The sequence below is a fragment of the Chanos chanos genome, chromosome 7 (genome assembly GCF_902362185.1).
Source record: "Chanos chanos chromosome 7, fChaCha1.1, whole genome shotgun sequence".
Lineage (NCBI taxonomy): Eukaryota > Metazoa > Chordata > Actinopteri > Gonorynchiformes > Chanidae > Chanos > Chanos chanos.
Window position 1 is genome coordinate 13,876,844 of NC_044501.1, and position 19,925 is coordinate 13,896,768.

A 19,925-nucleotide genomic window follows, 5' to 3' on the forward strand; every position below is an offset into this window, starting at 1 on the left:
GTGTTTTCGGTTGAATTTTTCCTGAGTTATTTTTATTACATGACACAAAAATTGGAGTTGTCTGCTTGGGAAGTCTTTCAAGCACAAATAAATCTTTGCCATTTGAAGCTGCGTGAAATGAGTTAGAGTAGTTGGATTCCAGAGTGTTACAAGGCAGCTGACATTCTGAAAAATGACATTTCCGTTTTATCACAATGGGGATTAGGTTTGCCACCACATTAAGTAACTGAAGGGCTCTGAATCCAAAATAAGAAACTTTAGTTATTTTACAGGCAACCAGATTTCTCTGTCACATTAGCAAACCATTTTATTTGCACAAGCCTAAGGCAAATAGCCTGTAGTGTCACACAAACCAGGCCTGAGTTAGACTCGATGACAACAGTTTATTGGCTAGTTTTCCTCCCACCACTTCCTCTTACTCTTTTCTCTGTTGTTCCGTTCTTCCATTTTGGTTTTCAGTGAAGTTCTTAGCCTGCTTGGGACTTGGAAGTTGCTCTTTACTCCAAAGCTAGGTTTGCTGGGGATGCTACTTGTATCACTTTCCCTTGACCTTCTCTGTTTATCAACAAACCGTCTGTCTACATTTCCACTCATATCCTTATCAGTGAATGTATTCGCTTTGACAGGAGGGGCAGGTGTGGGTTTGCTCTCTTTCCTCCGCTGGTGGAAACCATCATGCTTCCTCGTGGGCACAAACTCCAAAGCCTTCTCCCAGCTGCCTGTTTCCTTAGCAGTCAGCAAAATACGGATCATCTGGTCCAGGGTAAGATTCTTGGCTCCCAGTTCCCAGTACAGGAACTCATCCAGGGGAAGTCGAGCGGTGGCCAGCTTGAGACGCTTGGCATTAGCCAAAGAGACGCCCGACTGGATGGAGCGGTCAACTAGAGCGCCAATAATGTACACTTTGTTGTGGTCAAAAGTACGCAGTACGTTTGGCGAATCCGCAGTGAGATAGACAAGGCTCTCGTGAGGGAACACATCTACATAGCTCTGGGGAGTGGCGGTGATCAAGAGGCGTCCCCAGGTATCGGCGCCGTAGCGTTTTAGCAGCTCGCGCTCGTACGCTCCGTTGGGCCGCAGGTTACAGAAATGCAGATGGAAGGGGTCCGACGACTGACGGTTGAAGCCCTCGCTCTGCAGCAGTTGCGAGACCGTGTTCTCCATCTCGCGACGTGACATGTGTTGCTCATAGCTCATGTCATAAACCAGGGGCTGGCCAAAGCGCATAGCCTGCGCAGCCCTCCATCCCAGTAGTACGTCCAAGGAACGATCCCAGAACTTCAGCAGAAACGTGTTCCTGAGCTTGCTCTCTCCTTCCTTGTCTTTTTCCTCGTCGGTCTCTCCGTCCCTTCCCTCAGCTTCCCCCTCGCTCTCGGCCTTTTGGTCCTCCTTCTTTTTTGCCTTCTTCTCTTTCCTGGCGTTTTTGTAACCTTCCCTAATAGCCAAGTACTTGAGAAATTTTTTCTTAGAGCTTTTGGTAGTTAATTCTGCCAGAGTCTCCAGCTGTTCCTCAGTCATTTGATCTGGCACCATCTTGCCGGCTAAACGCCACGCCTCCACCAGTTGGCGGCTGGCCTCCAGCGGAGAGAGTTCAGCATCCTCCCCTGGAGTTCCTGGTTCCTCTTCATCCTCCTGTGTCTCCTCCTGCAGCGTCTGAGATCTCATGACAGATTTCCAAACATCTAAGTCAAGCTTCTCTGTGGGTTTATCTTCAGATTCTGGAACATCTTTCCATAATGGCCCACTGAAACTTAAGTGTCGGCTGAGGGCAGGTTGTACTGAATATGGGGATGGCTTGGCGGTTACACGTGCACCTGCATGTCGTAAACTGGCCAGTCGACTTCCCAAAGGCGTAGTAGTCCATGCACAGTAGCTCCTCCGTACCACACTTAAAAGCGATATTTTGATCAGATCCATTAGCGGTGAACTTTAAACCTGGAGTCCACCGAACTTACTATTCCATATGAGCCTCTCGGCGTTAGGTAAAAGTCATAGGACGCTTGTGCGGAGAAACTGCAGACATCTTGAAGCACAAAACAGCAGCTTGGAATCAATGGATTTAATGTTGTTTTTATCGTACCACATTCCGGTGACTGTTCGTAAGCTAACCACTAAATGTGTTTACAGAATATATATAAACGGTAATGGTTTAAACCGAAACTTCCGAGTGCTATGTTTGGAGCCGTATCATGCTCTGCCTAAGGTCACGTTGTGAGTGAGTACAACACCATCACCCGTCCGTAGTGAAGCAAGTGGTCCGAAAGTATTTGCCTATTTTAGCTTCAAATGATATATTCATTCATATTCTTACGGAGAAATAAAACGATAAGAGGTATTCGAGTTAAATATTAATATATAACTAACCTCTAGCCATCTCCACTTTTACAATTTATTTATTACAATTCTGTTCTGATCGACCACAAAACTTGTGTTTCCAGGCGGTCATTTTATAGTGATGGAACTACGAAATCAGTTTGTGATACCTGTTTACTGAAGCACCCAAGGAACTAAAGTAAAAATTCTCTCTTGGATGATTTCTTCATGAAGTGAGATAACAATCTTTTGAAACCATGAGTTTATTCCTCCCTAAATTATCCTGTAAAAAGGATATTGACGAAGTAATTAAAAATGTCGCTGAAAAGGTTCTAGTGCTGCGCTTTGGAAGAGATGACGACTCCGTTTGCATGCAACTGGATGAAATTGTTAGTATCCCTCTACTTGCGAAGTGCTATTTGTTTCTACTCTTGAATCCTTTTGTTGTTTTTCGACATGAAAATCGTAATTTTGTTCCTCTGTTGGCAGCTGTCAAAAACCTCTCACGACTTGAGTAATATGGCGTCTATTTATCTCGTGGATGTGGATAAAGCTCCGATATACACCCGGTATTTTGACATCAGTTACATTCCCTCAACGGTATTTTTCTTCAACGGACAACACATGAAAGTCGATTACGGGTAAGCCTCGCACACATATTACAATAGAATAGCTTAATAAATTTAACCGTAGCCGACAGATTCAAAACCTTAGTTCTCTTGCCTTCACATGTAAAACAGGGCTTTATGACATACGTTGTGTTAACTGGTGTTCTTCGTGGCTGCTTGTCTTTTCCGCCTGACTGTTTAGACTTTGAGAAACGCTGCACACAGATTCAATTGACTTGACCTTGCTACCGTAACATAACAAACCACCTCTGGAGAATGTTGTAATGACACGCTCAGTTTTGCTGTTGCTTTTTCCCCCTCATAAAGATTTCCAGACAATGCGGTGTACTGTAACAACTAATTTCTGTTCTTTCAGGTCCCCGGACCACACCAAATTTGTCGGAAGCTTTAAGACCAAACAGGATTTTATAGACTTGATTGAGGTGATCTACCGTGGTGCCATGAGAGGGAAGCTCATAGTACAGAGCCCTATTGATCCAAGAAACATCCCTAAATATGATCTCCTCTATCATGGCATCTAGTTCAGAGAAAACCTGTCACTATGACTGCACAACAACCACAACTGAGTGCCCACATTATATGAATTTTTATTACATCTATGATGTGTTGTGTGGTTTTGAAATCAATCCACATTGGCTTTGTGGTTAGAAACTGAGGCTTTTAAGGTCAAAAATAATTGGGTTTGAATATATTTGCTGTAGGTGTAACGTTTCTAAACCAGTTTGGTCAGAGGAAATGCTTTTGTTCAGGCAAATGGAGCAGACTAAGCAACGGAAATGTAACTTGTACCCTACATGTTTCCTATGGAAATGATACCATTAGATTTAAGGCTGCAACCAGTTGGCAGTTTCCTAGGCTTTTAAGCAATGCCCGATAAGTAAAACAGAAATAGTCCATTTGATTTGTGTCATATTTTGATTATAGTTTAGTTATATTTATCATTTGTTTATAATGTAGTGACTGACAAAAAATATGTCTCTTTTATTAATGGAAATGTTTCTCAAATAAATGCTTCAGCTGAAAAATCTCGTCATTGCCTGTGGTTTTAGCTGTTTTTGCCCGAATCATATTTATAAATCATATGTAGACTTTGATTTTTCAGATTAACAATTGTTCTGAAGTGCGTCTTGTGAATGATTGACATTTTTGCAAAAACAAACAAACAAAAACACATTTGTTTTTCTGTATGACACGTGCTAATTTATTTTCTCCAGTAAGAGTGAAACAGAAAATCAAAAGTCATTATGACATTACTCTGTTCTGCATGATTCAAATACCCCACTTATGTTCATCTAACTTAAACAGCTTTGTAAGTTAACAATTCTTACTATATCTGTCAGTGTGGTGGCACAGACAGCTTCTCTCTCCACATCCAACACACACTCAGTACAAACACCATTGCTCTGGTGGACTAAGTATTCTTCATGCTTTCTTGTTGTCATGATTGTTGGTGACAGCAACTCCCAGCCTGCCTTGAACTTGGCTCCTGCTCCTTGTGATGATGTCAAAGGGAGTGGGCATGGCCTTGGGGCTCATCAGCTTGGCAAAGAAGCGGAACACAGACTCCATGCAGACTGCGGGTACCATGTCATGACTCTGGGTGCCTGCTGACATTTGCAGGCACCCTGCCCTGAGGGAGCTCACTGAGCGGTTGAGTGGTTTTGTGCTCAGTACCCACCTCCTGGAATGAGCCTTTAACCAGTCGCGGCTTGCGGGGCCCAGAGGCTGGTGCCAAAGGCTGTGAGACGAGTCAAGGAAAGCCGCCGCCCACACTCGCCGCTGGACTTCCTCCGGTCGCTGGCACAGCAGGTTCACGAATGCCAAACCGCCATAACCGTGCGTTACCACGCCCACGCGCTCTGCGACGCTGCGGGCGACGAGGACGTCCCAAACGGCACGCACGTGCTCCTCCGGAGATAACCCGCCTTGATTAGGGTTCATTAACAGCACAGCACAGGACTCCCTCAGCGCCCGACGCACGTATGGGATTTGGCTGCCTCTCTCTAGTCCCTCATGGGCCACTGCCCTCCAGCTCCACACCCCACAGTGCACTGTACCCCAGTCCTGGATCAGGATTAGAAGTGTTCCAGGGTGCTCCAGAGCCCCAGGACTCATGTACACAAAACCACACTGTGGGTCAGCCTGTCTGTTGTGTGAAAGGTAAACCCTATGCAGTTGGTACAGATCCTCCAGCATGTTGTACACAGACTGGGTGATGTAGTGGCAGAGGGCCAGGTGATTCTTCTCAGTTCGTTGGACATCCTGGAGTCTAAAGGTAAACACATAAGGCTCCTTTGTATCTCTGTGGATGAGGTGCCCATCTTCAGTGAAGTAATATGGGAAATCGGATTGAATCTTGGGCTCCACACGCTCCATTTGGAAGATGCACAGAGATTGTGATGAGCTGGAACAAAAGAGGCCATTTCTTTCACTTGATCTAATTAGCAACAATAGGCAAAGGACACCTGTGAAAAGTAGAACTTGCCTTTCTTAAGTTTAATGCATCTTGCACTTTTATATCTAAAAATGTACTTTTTGTACAGTGTCAGGATTTGTGCATGGGTAAGAAGATTAGTTTAATTAGCTTAGCCCAGTTTAAATCTGAGAATTTCCAAGGATAATGGGTATCTGCAGACAAAAACTGGTCTTGAACATCAACTTAGTTTAGTATTACCTTAATTCGTGGAGATAAATCAAATCTTTTGAGTCCAGAAAGTTCGTGCGACGGGAGTTTTCAGGTGGCCAGGGTGTGCTGGGTGTAACTTCATAAACCCACCCCCAAAATTATATCTCGGAGTGTCAACATCGAAATAATAGTATAGCCAAAACACTGAAGCGTCCTCGTTAAGCGGCTTAATCACGTTACTTTCGTCCAGTTCATCAACAATTGTCACGAAGGGCAAGAGGAAATGTTGACTGGATTGTGTGTGGCATACCTTCAAATGCCAATAGAGAAATTTCGCCTACCTGTCGTGTATAGATGCACCCTAGTGAAGTAATGCACATTTGTCTGTCGTTCAAGCATTTAAATTAGTACATAAACTTATTTAATTATTTCTGAAGGAGCAATTGCAAAGTGTATTTGCCCACCCCCAAACACACAACACTAATAAAGAAGAGTGGTGATAAAACAAACAAACAAACAAACCAATAAAAACCCTTCATTAGCGATTTGCAGATATTGTTTGTTGGATTTGATCCTGTTTATGCTAACTCATTTTTTGCATTAACATTTGGTAGTTCTCGGAGATGGTTCTTGATTGTTCGAACTGCAGAAGCTGAACTCTTTCAAAGGAATGCAGGTATGACCTAAAAAGTAACCTGCAAGTGATAAGTGATGGTAACGCACACTAGATCGCTTTAGCAATATGACGTATGAACCACTTAAAAAAACAGGGAAGAGCAGGCTTCTTTCTTGTATTTATGTCTCACACTGTGGGCTCAAGATACTCTAATGACACGTACAAGGGCTTGTGATGGTATGGCTTTAAATAAGCACTGCAAAGAAATTTTGCGCATGACTCCACTTAAGTCACTTTAAGACATCGACTTAAGCCAATTGATACTTTCTCACGCGTATTCAATACAATATTTCCTGACATTTAAACTACCTTTAACTCAAAGGCTTGCAGTCTTTCTAATGCTCCATCATAAATTTACCATTAGATGTAACTCAGGGGTTTCGTTTCGCATGCTTTCTTTTTATACATTGATATGTATTAGAATCTCAGAGGTACAGACCAAATTTGGGATATTATACATTCATGAGGATCCAGTCGTGCTTAAACTGTATGATACCTTTGTTTTCCCTGCATGCATACAAACATTAACGTTAAAAAGAGACTCTAGAAAATTAAGACTAAAGGCCATTCCTGTATATTATTTTAATGCGTTTAGTTGTTACAGGATCGCCAAATTTGGCTCTCCTACACCCCTACACAAGTTTGGCTCTCCTACACTCTGTGCGTAATCTGGAACCTTTGCAGTCGTAGTCCATATCGGGGCATTTTCGGAGATGCACACCGGATGTTGTCGGTCAAAGATGGCAGCGACCTTGTGTTATGCGTGATGGAGACGAAAACTCGTTCTAAATAAAATTTACAACAAATTAAGACTGACTATTCAAATTTGTAGGTCTTGTAAATGGTGTATGTGTAAATAGCTTGTTTGTGCAGCCATGCTCTCTATATTGAGAAACGCATTCTTAGGACTGACCATCAGAAACACTGGGTATTCAGGTAACAGAGTTACACAAAATACTGTGCATCGACAGACACTTTTGCGTATTGATATGCTGAATAACTTGATAATGAACCGTCGATGTCTGTTTTCAGTGGAAATTTGGTGGTAAAATAGAACTAATCAGCATTTACAACAGTTCAGTGTATTCTCAATTGCTTTTGTGTTAAACCAAATTTCTAAGTCAGACGATATCTTCACAGATGTATTGCAGAATCAACTGAAAGTGTTTTCGGCTGGATTAAAAACATATGATATACCGCCAGACTACAGTGGTAAGTGTTTTACTAATAGCACCAATAGTGATATGTGTTGCAAATCTTTACATCTTACTTAATTGAGCTTATAGAGGTATCAACATATGACAAACAGCTAGTTGTAAGATGATTTCTAAAGGAAGGCTGCTAACCTTATTCAACAACAGTGTTTCTTTGCAAGAGACAAGGCTGTTTTGTGATTGTGTTCTTTGCATCCTTTATTGTTTTTTTTTTTTCTTTTTCACTGTGCAGATGTGGTTCTACCCGAAAAACCCAAACTCAAGTTACTCAACAAGGTGCCTAACTTTAAGAAGGCTAGGAAAGAGATGAAGAGACTCCGGGACATCCAGGGCCCAGCCAAAGGAGCCACTGCGTTCAGCCGGGGCCAGTATGCCATAGTGGTCAGCATGAGAATTCATTTCTCCTTGTTTGTATTGAAATTCTTATGTCCTCTGGAATCCTTAATTAGTTGCTTAGGTTTCTTTATGTGGTATCTGCCTACTGCGGTAATTAATGTGACCTCTAACCGAAAGCCACATACCTCAACTCTGACCTGAACTGGCTAGTCACCTCTGACCTGATGGCTAGTAGGAATAATTCTGTGACTCCCTTTTGTAAGATCGCTGGTCGCTTAACTCATTCTTCCCCTCTGTTTTTTTGCTCCACCTCTAGGCTCTGGGTGGAGGCTACCTTCACTGGGGCCATTTGGAGATGATGAGGCTCACGATAAACCGACGAATGGACCCGCGCACCACTTTTGCCCGCTGGCGAATTAACGCCCCCTACAAGCCCATCACCCGAAAGGGACTCGGCCAGCGCATGGGGGGTGGCAAGGGTGCCATCGACCACTACGTCACCCCGGTGAAGTGTGGGCGCCTGATTGTGGAGGTCGGTGGCCGTATTGAGCTGGGAGAGGTGGAGGGCGTGTTGTCTGAGGTGGCCAAGAAGCTGCCGTTTCCAGCCAAGGTGAGATCATTTGGGGTCATCATGTTCTTATCGTCTACTCTTATGACCTCTCTGTAATAGCTCCTAAATCTGTTCATAGCGTTGGCTTTTCGTTTCAAAGTGACATGCAGAGAGTTTGAACCTAAAACTTCTGTGGTCCACCTCTGATGGTGGCGTCGTCCTTTCGTCCCCCGAAAGCAGTTTTAAAAACCTATTTTAATGCATGTTGTAATAACCAAATGTAACGTATACTTCATATTCCTTGATGCAGTAGAACTGGAACGTTACACGGACATCAGATTATTATTTGTAATAGATAGAGTGTGTATTTCATCACAGACAATGGAGCTACAGTACTATAAACATTTGAGAGATTTGGTCAACTTCAAAGAGCGATTTTGAATTAGAAATTAGTGTTGAAATTCTGTAATTCTTAGGCCTTAAAGCACTGAGATTCTCTGGCTGCCAAAGAGGCACTAATATCACAACCTTCAGTTTGCTCAGAGGAAATAAAGATAACAAACAGCACTGACTATTTGGCGTGTGTCTGGAGTGCCCTATTACGAGTCCATGGAGTGTTTGGCCTTGTTTCTCAGACAAAGTTTAAGAGTGTATAATAGTTTTTGACCGTGTTACAGTTTTGATAGAAAATTGTCCATTCAAAATGTAATTTAGCCCAGGACATGGCTTAATCTCTACCTGAAGAATGAGCCCAAAATGTATGTGGGTATGTACAGAATTTGAATCATGTTTACCCTTTACCCCCCCCTCAGGTGGTGAGCAGAGAGAGCCTGGAGGCTATGAAGCAGGAACATGCTGAGAGAGAAGCCAACAATCAGAACCCATGGACATTTAAGCAGATAGTTCAGTCCAACATGCTGGGCCTCCGCAAAGTTGTTAGTCCCCGTGACCTTCACAACCATGGCCGTTATACTGGAAAGTTCTTTAATCCAGACAGGGTGTGAAATGGAAGCGCTTGAAGAGAGGAAAAACCTCAGTATGCTTTATCAGGACTTCATTGTCACACAAGGATTCATGAGCACTCTAGTGAGAGTACTGTCACACTGCAAGTTTGACAGATGTTTAATACTGAAGCGTACTATCACACAGAACCTGCCCTTTTCTATTTAATGTTAGGTCCACCAACAAAGAAATTCAAACATATGGTTTAGAAATATGGACTAGCAGGCAATGTTATAGTCAAAGGTGGGCCCTATGGATTGCCTCCATTGTTAACATTCCTGCAAACGTTCTGTTTTAAGGGCATCATTTTAATTGCTCTGTGGCTGAGTGCATTCACACCTTACTTTATCATCTGGGAGGATTAACTGTTTATGTGGATATTGTTGTTCCTGTAAAGTGTGTTTAATGAATAATTAAAACAAATTGTTTGCCGATTTACAAAATCTTTCAATTAATGTAATGAAATGTACTCTGAACTTCGAGCTAGCTGAACATTTCAACCAGAGGAACTTTGAAGACAGTTCCGTTGTTCCCTTCCTATCATGGCTGTGTTACATCGTCAAATATCGTGACGACGCGCATGCGCACACCGACAATTCCAAAGAACGGCTGCGTTTGAAAGCTTGCCGCGAAACTGGTAAACTATAAATGGTTTGTTTCAGTACAATGAACAAGTGATGAATTGATTGAAACTAAACTATTTACGACATGTTATTCACATTTCTACTATTTATTTGTCACTTCACCGCTAAGTTCTGTAGACATCTAATTATCCTCCACCAGAAAGCTAGCCAGTTAGCATCCTTACAAAGTATCATATTAACTACCCACTGAGATAACGCAGTTCTTGGCTAGCTAACTAGCTCATCAAACCAGGCGAACTGGTCTGGTGTTCTAAACTATAGGTTCTGAGTGGGAGGATCACGTATGTGTATTTCTTTTAACGACGCAGTACCATGAGACCACCCCGCGGGTCTAGGAGAACGTCTATAGAGGGACCCAAAGGTAGGGGTCGAGGAGAGAGAACGAGGCAAGAAAAATCCGTCCAGGTGAGATCACATCGAACTCGCATTTCAGACACACGCCTCACAACCGTTGTCAGACCACCGGACCGATGTACTCGGCATTGCAAATAACTCGCCAAATAATTACAACGAACTACAATAATTACAACTGTCTCGAAACAGTGACGTAGTTCCTGGGGGGCACTGTCGCTTTGAGGTGGTATTTGCACATCCCGTCTCAGAAAGCTCGCCTGTTTTAACGCCTTCAATTTTTTGTGTTACGCTGTGTAAAACAAAATCACCTTCCATTGAAATTAAGGTTGTAGATCCAGAAGACACCACCAAGAATACTGCATTAAAACTGTCATGTAGAATAATCAGACCAAAAATCACAACAGAATCCGTAATTAGAAAAACCACAAGTGGAAATGTGGCAGTTATTTAGTATGATGGGGTTATACACCACGAACATTATGTTTTGAATCGCAGGCGTATTCATTCTGTTTGTACATGGGGTCAGTTAGTTCTAGTGTTCCTGACAGCCGCCGTGACTGCTGCTGTTGCGTTCTTTAGTGAGGGACTTAGTCATGACGGTTCTAGCGTACAAGCATGGTGACCTGAAGAAGTGTGATTCTGCTAGGTGGTCCCACTTTGGTTTTTATAAATAAATAAAATGTTGCTGTTGTGTTTCAGAGGCCAGGGCCCAGCAATGGGAGTGTACATCCACAGCAGACTAAGAAGAGGAGCAGTAAGTCAGGTGGGTGGATGGATAGACATTGATAATTTTGAGCAACCACAAAATAAAGAAGGCCGGAGAAATCAGTTTTCTAGCACACAGATACTTTATCTCCGTTGTGAACATGCCAGTAACCACAGAGAGGTTCCAGCCTTGCTTTGTGGTATTATTCAAAAACTCGATTGTTGTGATGGTCTTTGCCAAACAGTTGTAATTGTAGATGTGGGTTTTAGATTAGTTTTTACAAAATTGCCTACACCTATTTCCTGAAATGATGCTCCAAAATTGCCTACACCCATTTCCTGAAATGATGCTACTTTTGTCCACAGGCTTTTCAACCACAGACTTTTCAAACAAAGTCAAACATTCCACTGAAAAACACATTACCTTCCATCTGAACTAAATGCTGCCTTTAGATGGCACACAAAAGCCATCAAATACATAGACTGTACAGAAGTGCTGTTCCCCACTGCCAAGATCAGTTCAGAACACTGCTATAAAAGATGCTGAATGAATCAGTACCTTGTTGCTTTTTCAGTGCGGCTTCTGTAACTATTGCACTTTGTAATCTAAATAAAATTATGCAGGTGAGCAGTTGTTAATCAAAACTATAAATGCAAAACAATCTCAAAATTCATAAAATTTGGACAAAAGTGAAAACAAGATCGAAATAGAAAAACATTTGAGTAAATACAAAATACATTTTGTGTGCCTGCATGTGTGTGGGTGTGAGACTGTGTGTGTGTTAACCTGCCATGTAGGAGAATTATGGTGAACCACAGTTGAGCTCAGCAATATTTCGCTTTTTTTTGCACTTCCTCTTCCTCTTTCTCTTTCCTATCTCATCATATTGTTATTAATCTTTCCATAACACACTCTCACTCCCTCGCACTCTCTCTCTCTCTCTCTCTCTCTCTCTCTCTCTCTCTCTCTCTCTCTCTCTCTCTCTCTCTCTCTCTCCATCGTTGGGCTCCAAAGCATGTGGACCTCACTTGGCCCTTTATCCATCTTCATGTTCTGATTTAGTTAAATTGAGTTTTAAGTTAAACAACTGAATATACATATATTAAGTTCGTAGTTAAACTGATCTTGTTCATTTTTTCACCTTGAAGAGACTGTGTATTAATTCGGCTGAGATGAAACGAGTTCGATATAATGAATAATAGAGGTTTATGCCTGAAAACACGAGGTTAACCATATTTTATACGACTTGTGTGTACGGTTTTGCCAAAAAAACCAAAAACAAAACAAAAACAAAACAGTTTGAGGGCTGTGCAGTTTGTGAGGAAAGGCGAATAGCACTTATAGATTTGTTAACAGTCTTTTTTTTGTTGTTGTTGGCCAATGCTGCAGTTTTCCAAGTTTTGTCTTCTTATTTCAGCCCCTGTCGCGGTTCAAAAAGTCAGAGGTCAAGAAAAGTGGAAACCCATGTCTAAGTCTTCCATACTGGCTCTTGACAACATGCTGAGTTTGTCAGTACTGTGAGTGACGTGTTTAATGTGGTAGTTACTTTATACTTCAGTTCTTTCATCTTTTTTTCACGTCACTCGACGCCTCATCCGCCCCCCCACCGCTCACCCCATTTTTGTTTTTAAAACTTTCCACAGATCTGTTTTGTCAAAGAAGATGAAGGATAAAGAGCGGCCACAGGAACATCTGAATTTACTGAAAGTTGGGTAATAACCACTAAAGTTAAATTCCTGTATCAAAAATCTCTCGATTACTACTGTATGATTGGATAATAGCGAGAGGTGCGGCTGGACAAGTAAAAACTCATCATGGAATCCATGGATACAAAGATTGACAATCCACTAATTATATGTCAGAAATAGAGCAAATGTGAAAGCCATTGTTTTGAAATGTAAACACAAAACACGTTAGAGAAATTCGTTCGTAGGCCCGTGGTGTATTTTCTTTGTGCGCCGACCAAAAATGACACTATACTGTTGAAGTGTGGTATAAGCGCAGATGAACTTATCCTCTCGGACAAAAGTTTGTCATGTGCTCACATGCAGATGAATTTGTTGAAGTATTTTGGAATGTGATGTGTTGCAAACTTATAAAGAAAAGCTGAATTGTTTCCCGCTGTTTCGGGCACGTCGTCACAGGTTTTTGGCCAGGTGTGCACAGCTCCCCGTACCCCTCCGAAAACACGACATGGAGAAGGTGACCCGCCAGTATCAAACGGAGATCAGGAAAACTGAACTGGGCAAAAAGAGACTGCATGCTTTAGAGGTAACACAAAGGGCGGGCTTGGTGTGTGTGTGTGTGTGTGTGTGTGTGTGTGTGTGTGTGTGTGTGTGTGTGTGTGTGTGGGTGGAGTAGTGCTGTATGCACCTTTATACATTGGTGATAGAGACAGACTGCAGTTATTTGTAAGTCTCTGGCAGTACTGCTAAGGCCCTGAGGGTTTCTGTAGCGCGCACAACATGGATGTAACTGAGTCATTACCCATGGAGAATGCAGAAAACATCACGCAATTTGTTGACGCCCAAAACCACGACTGAATCCTGTTGATGTTAATTTAGTAAAAGGGTGCTAATTACACGTAATCGACATATGGAAAGCGCAATTGTCCTGTTTTAGAACGCGTGATGTGGCAGCGTTGTCAATAGATCCGCTACAGATACTGCGGTACACAAATGTGTGTCCTTCTTGAAGAGTTTGTGAAACGTTTTATACATGTCCCAGATTCCATACGGTTTTCTGTTTTATTACATGCTGTCTGTTAAACGGTTGGGTATGTGAGTACTCAACATTCATTGTTAGATTTCATGTTCAAGCACTTTGAGAGCATGGTTAACATGCCATACACTTGAAAGCTGATGTTAGCCAGTACCAATGTACGGTGGTTTTGTCACATAGATTCCTGTTTTGGTTCATGTGACTTTGGTCTGATGTACTTCTGGCATTTTTGGTAACTTTTTCCACAATTACATGGCTCCAGGGGGTGACCACTGTGGTCGCAGCGGTGCCCTTGACATTAGGCAGGTCTGTCTGTCTGTGTGTGTGTATGCGTGTAGCATTACTTTTTTTTTTCCCCACCCGTATTCTGCGAAGATCACCCCCTACTCTGCCCCAAATTGGTTCTGACCGTGATATTCTTCTTCTCTGAATGCGGGTGGGGGAAAAAAAAAAACAGGGCATGTGTGTATGTGTGAAACCATGCCCTGTACTCCTCCTGGAGCGACATCACAATCTTAAAACGTACAGGTAATTCAAAATAAAGAGAACTGTTGACTCTTTCTTTTTTTTTTCATCACGAGAAATGTGCCCGTTACACCTTTGAGTCATTCGAGTTTGATTTATTTAGTCCAGTTGGTCGAGCACTTTAAACGTCAGTCACTTTTTCAGTTTTTTTTTTTTTTTTTTTTTTAAACAATTGAGGTTATTGCGATTTCACGTTTGTGCCGTGATTTTAAATAAAGACAAAACATTTATCTGCTCCTCTGTTCCTGTTTACAATCATTTACATGTTGCGTTAAGAGATTACCAGTGTGTATAGGACCAGACAAAAAAGATAACACATAAAATGTATTATTGCAGCGCCAAAAGGGACAGTGAAAAATTTTTGGGTGCACCTAAATTATGTGCTCGTGCACCTAAATGAAAAAGTTAGGCGCATCAGTGCAACCAATGTAAAAATCCTGGGGCCCAGGATTAAGTGAAAATGTTTTGCTAAGTCCTTACTTTGTGTGTTTTTGTCTGTGTTTTCAGGAGAATCAGGCCTCAGTTGTCAGCACTCTGGAGCAGATGGAGATAAGGATTGAGAGTTTGGAAGAGGAATGTCGAATTTTGAGAAACAGGTTAGAAGAGGAGGAGGACAATGCAGGAGAGGTAAACTTGAACACCCACACACACGCTCTCAAAAGAAACACCATGACCGTACTACACATGAATAGTAGAGGACAATAAAACGTTTTTTTGTTCAGTGTGAGAATGAGCACTGAAATATTGTTATTTCTCCCTTCATTGATAGATGGAATGGAAGATGTATGCAGTTTCCGCTTGGGAGCTTGCTGCTTTTAAATTGGGATCCTGTTAGATTTATGCGAATTTTCTATTCTGTCTCTCCTTTTCTTGTAGTTACTACAACAAAAAGACCAAACTGTCCTCTGTCTGCCTGCTTTACCACCTCATTCACGCTCGGAGCCCTCGCTGCAGGTAACGGCAATTATGACTACTACTGTTGCGATCGTAAAAATATACATAAATCTTTTCTTTTTTTTCCATATCAGGCTCTGGATATTCTTTTGTAACTTTCTCAAGATGCACATTGCAGTATTTTGATGAATTTCTTAGCAAGCATGAGTAATCGAACCGCGCAATGATATGCAAATCGCCTGCGTGCCTTAAAAAGGTATTCTCTCCCTCAGGACTGTCTCTGGATAGGCAATGGACAGCTCATCGCAGTAGACTGTTAAAAAACAAACAAACAAACAGAAAAAACAATGACAGATGTTCATATTTCAGTTGTACGTGTTAGTTGTATATGTTAATATGGACATAAGTTCATATTTGTGTTCCCCCTTAAAAAGGGAAATGGTAGATCACACATAGCAGACAGGGAGTAACGCAAGCTTTGCGGTCACCGAGAGGGTTTCATTTTAAACAGAAAAGAAGAGGAACTCACATCTATTGTGGACACGCTGTGCTCTGAAGATTTGAAGTATTGCGGAAATGTCTTGCCATGACTACCTGACAACATCTCTTCCAGGGACCGACTGTTTTCGCAACATATCAGTAATACCATGTGTGGAGATTTTAACCCCTTGATGTCTGGTCGTCTACCGCATTTCCTTTTGCAGTCTGACAGCTTTAATGCTGCTATGAGCATTTAAACTTGCAGGCTTTGGTTTTTTTTTTTCTTATTTTTTCCTACGGCAGAACCAACAATAAAACGACAGACTTTCGATATGGTTATCAAAAATAGGGAAGTATCACCTGATTCTTCAGACACCGTCCGAGTTCATATGAGAAAACGTAAGATTGACCAACGAATGAAACCTACATTTATCTCGCGCTGTGGTGGTTTGATTTAATATCGTTCTTCTATTGACTGTATATGTGAGTTCTGTGATCTCATTGGATGTAGACACGACAGCATCACCACACATGTTGGAAACACACTGAACGATCATTTGGATGGCTAAGTAACGCGGGATTTCTGTCTTTAGGAACGGATTATGAAGCTGACGCCGTAGTGAGGGAGCTTCAGAACATTCCGGAGGTTCAGGACACGAGAGAGTTTCCTGGAGCTGCCACGCAAACAGGCAGATCGGCTGTTTAACACCATTCACTCCCCCATCCAGTGGCATGCGATTGTAAAACTGATACGTCCCATCTTCTCTGTCAGAGACATAAACCATTCTCTCTAGTCATTTTGCAAGCCGGTGTGAATGTAGAAATGGAGAAATAGATAACATCTTAGCAGCATGCTGGGAAGCAAACGTCTTTACTAAAACGAGTTATTTTAAGGCATACTCATGTATTCAGATAAGAATTGTACATACATACATACAAACATACATATATATATTATCTTCTGTTGACCCAGGGCACACAAAAAAAAACTACAATATAAAAAGCATATAAAACATTATTTTCATATATAGTTGTTTTAATGACCTCAAAATAGAATAAAACTGTGTGATTCCTTTGATCACAGAGTCATGCGTTTAAATGGAGTAGCCCAATACTGTTGCATGATTATTCTGTTAGACTGTATAAGCTTTCATGTAGAGCCTGACATGTACTTTTACTTTTACTTTTACTTTTAATCTTATGAAAGAGCTGAATTTCTCACCATTGGAGCATTCATCAGCAGTGTTTAGCAATTGCTTTGGTAATTTTGGATGTATCTTTGACAAATGCGTAATAAATGAATGATTTTCTGCGTGTGTCATGCTCAAAACATATACAAACTGTGACAGTGCTTCCAGAACAAAGCTAGCAAGATACAGTCCACAAAAATTGGAAGCACACCCAGTACCTGAATAGCAAAAATATATAAAAGTGCATTATCAGACATAGCAATACAAGAGTGAGAACAAAAGTGCTTTTCACTGTTTTCTCATCTGTTTGCTGAGTGAATGTGTTTGTGAATGTCTTATGAAATGGGACAAAACGTGAGGACAAAAACATACTCTGCTCAAGCAGATTATATGGTTGTAATCCATAATGGGTGTCCATAGTTTGGAAAATTTTGAGTATATATATTTGCTGTCCATATGCTAAAGAAGTCCAGCGCCTACGTGGTCTATACTCTTATTGGTTGGTCCGTGAGAAAATCTTCCAGAAATGGCTAGTCTGGGGCCGGCGCTCCATGTCATTAGCACCATCAAACAAAATGGCCACAGGTTCAATGTCTGAGAGCCAACATCAGTCAAACACCATTAGAACTCCGAGTCTCTCCTACGCAGCGACTTCCTGCGGAGCGACTCTGTGGTTTCATCGTTGAAAACCCGCTCCACAGCGGAGAGGAGCGTAGCCCGTACGGTGCGGCCCAAACCTCGCGCCGCGAACACGTACAGGATTGGATTGAGTGCGCTTTTTACGTAGACTAAAAACAACGCCACGTAGCAACCCGTTATCGTCCTCCGGTGGAATTCCGCCCACTCCGGACCGAGAGTGCCAGAGAGCGCCCGAAGAAAACGGAACGTGAAGTAGGGAACCCAGCAGGTGAGGAAGAGGAGCATGGTGATAAAGAGCACCCGGTACAGCCTCGCCAGGCGCTGGGAGACGTATGGAGACGTTGGTGACGTCGGCGACACGCCGGGAGACGAAACGGGCGTGGCTTGGTTTCTCTCTGTTTTCTTCGCGTTCACAAGCACCGCCACGTTACAAGACATGAAGATCACGAGCGGCAGTATGAAGCCGGCCGCGGTCTCTATGGCAGTGAGGGTGGGCGTCGCTTCCTTTCTGCTCTCTATGCACTGCGAGCGGTTCTTCCAGTCCACCAGCCTGGCCTCGGATATGTAAGGCGCTGACAAGGCCGTTGCCAGCGCCCAGAGAAGAGCGCAGGCGAGGGGTACAGCCCAGCGGGGCCGGCGGATGCTCGCCCAGACAGGCCGAAGCAAGCAGAGGCATCGCTCCAGTGCCACGGCGCACAGCAGGAAGGCGCTTACATACAGGCCAAGGCAGCGAAAAAACATCACCATGCGGCAGGCGGACAGTCCGAAGGGCCAGCTGAAGTGGTGAGCCAGGTACCCCAGCATGAGGGGCGTGCGTAGCAGGAGCACCAGGTCCGCGAGCGCCAGGTTCACTACGTACACGCGGAAGCTTCCGGCGCCCCGCGTCTCCCCGCTCCCCGATCCTCCTCGGCCCACCCGGCCGCATCTCACTCCCAACACCCACACCACCAGGCCGTTCAGGGTCACGCCAACCACGAAGATGAGCACCGTTATCACCATCTGGGCCACACGGGCCGCGTCGTTTGGGTAACTGGATGATTGGGATGATGTGTTGGTCATGGTTTGGGTCACTGGGGTTGGCATGGTGATGCTGCAATGATTCAAAAAAAACTTTGTTAGAGTTCTTTTTTTTTTTACCCCCCGCAAAGCAAATATGTACAGGAACACAATATATGACCCAACACTGACTAAAAAGGTAAATGACATGTTGTTGAGTTGAACCAGGACGTCCACCACAGACTTCTGTTCAATTTCTTGTCTTGAATTAGAATTTGAGTTCAGCTTAAGAGTCCTATGCCACAAATTCACTGAAATTCTAACTTACAAAGGGTCTCATAAATTGCAATCATTTTTGTGACATCAGTAAACACAAGTAAAAACAACAACGACAACAACAACAACAACAGGACAACACATAGGATACAGTAAATGGTTCACTTTTCATCAGAAAGCAGACGTTTGTCCTTTGTATAGCTGTGTTTTGCATGGGAACAAGCTGTTCTCTGGTTGATCTTGCATGCTGGTACTTCTGTATTCTCTGTCTGTCTTAGAGGGGGTCCAAAAAGGTTTGTAAGTGGGGTGATGGGGATTTGGTGTGTCGGTACTGACCGTCTGGAATGGGCGGGAGCTCTTCTATGATTTTCTGCACTAGGGCTGTGAAGCCTTGCCTTCCTAATATGCAATGATTCCATTGAGTATGCTTTCTGTATTACGGTGATAAAAGTTATCGAGGTTTACGTTGCTTGAGTTACATTTGTCCATCTTCAAACACAGTAAAAACACTGCTTTGCTCCCTCCAAGATGTGATCAATGTTACAGTTCTTCAGAGGAGCACTTGTTATATAAGCTCTATTTATAGACCATTTATCATCTCAATTTTAACATTGTCGGTGATGATAAGACTGAGGTGAACAACACCACAACTTCCTTCGTTTGACATGGCATTCTGAGCAAGACTCTTATCTAGGCCTGAGTAGTAACTGTGTAACATAAGAGAAGACTGTGTAAAACAGTCTTGTCTTATGTGGTAGACTTTGTGGTGGTCAAAACAAAACAGAGAAAAGGGGTTAAAACAAACACCCCCCCCCCCCCCCCCCCCCCCCCACACACACACACACACACACATACACATCAGTGTCTAAAACAGATGTTTCAATTACGCTGTTCTTTTTCACAACTGAAGGTTTGTCTGCAATGTGAAACCAGCCACAAACAGAATTGTGCAGAAATACGTGCGAGAGGCAAGCTGGCAGTCGTTCAAACACATATCTGGAAATTTCTTTGCAAGCATCCGTATTGTAGTCACGACACAATTTGGAACAAGAGACAGCGTTATTTTTAAAGTGTTCATCGAAACAGGTCCCAGCTGGTCACTCCAGTTTTAGGAATTGGGAACAGAACATGGTCCAGGAGGGTTACTATGTGAA

The 19,925-nt window shown here is 42.8% G+C and overlaps 6 protein-coding genes across 6 annotated transcripts; 3 read left to right on the forward strand and 3 right to left on the reverse strand.

The window, feature by feature from the left end:
• Nucleotides 1-172: 172 nt before the first annotated feature.
• trmt10c (tRNA methyltransferase 10C, mitochondrial RNase P subunit) lies at nt 173-2,000 on the reverse strand. The gene has a single exon (XM_030780613.1). It carries the CDS (start codon nt 1,915-1,917, stop codon nt 391-393), a length of 1,527 nt encoding a protein of 508 aa, XP_030636473.1. The 5' UTR covers nt 1,918-2,000; the 3' UTR covers nt 173-390.
• A 570-nt stretch (nt 2,001-2,570) lies between these two features.
• txnl4b (thioredoxin-like 4B) lies at nt 2,571-3,468 on the forward strand. Its single transcript, XM_030780615.1, has 3 exons — nt 2,571-2,702; nt 2,803-2,954; nt 3,298-3,468. The coding sequence occupies exons 1-3, from the start codon at nt 2,571-2,573 to the stop codon at nt 3,461-3,463; spliced, it is 450 nt and encodes a 149-aa protein (XP_030636475.1). The 3' UTR covers nt 3,464-3,468.
• An 896-nt stretch (nt 3,469-4,364) lies between these two features.
• Nucleotides 4,365-5,318, reverse strand: LOC115816022 (cotranscriptional regulator FAM172A homolog). Its single transcript, XM_075353585.1, has one exon. It carries the CDS (start codon nt 5,316-5,318, stop codon nt 4,365-4,367), a length of 954 nt encoding a protein of 317 aa, XP_075209700.1.
• Nucleotides 5,319-6,991: 1,673 nt separating this feature from the next.
• Nucleotides 6,992-9,764, forward strand: mrpl16 (mitochondrial ribosomal protein L16). Its single transcript, XM_030780616.1, has 5 exons — nt 6,992-7,180; nt 7,385-7,456; nt 7,691-7,839; nt 8,111-8,404; nt 9,157-9,764. Exons 1-5 carry the CDS (start codon nt 7,120-7,122, stop codon nt 9,346-9,348), a joined length of 768 nt encoding a protein of 255 aa, XP_030636476.1. The 5' UTR covers nt 6,992-7,119; the 3' UTR covers nt 9,349-9,764.
• A 538-nt stretch (nt 9,765-10,302) lies between these two features.
• Nucleotides 10,303-15,502, forward strand: cenpq (centromere protein Q). Its single transcript, XM_030778994.1, has 8 exons — nt 10,303-10,395; nt 11,044-11,107; nt 12,468-12,567; nt 12,694-12,762; nt 13,195-13,321; nt 14,804-14,923; nt 15,173-15,250; nt 15,479-15,502. Exons 1-8 carry the CDS (start codon nt 10,303-10,305, stop codon nt 15,500-15,502), a joined length of 675 nt encoding a protein of 224 aa, XP_030634854.1.
• Nucleotides 15,503-17,481: 1,979 nt separating this feature from the next.
• On the reverse strand, nt 17,482-18,582 carry LOC115816024 (C3a anaphylatoxin chemotactic receptor). Its single transcript, XM_030778995.1, has one exon. It carries the CDS (start codon nt 18,580-18,582, stop codon nt 17,482-17,484), a length of 1,101 nt encoding a protein of 366 aa, XP_030634855.1.
• Nucleotides 18,583-19,925: the final 1,343 nt, after the last annotated feature.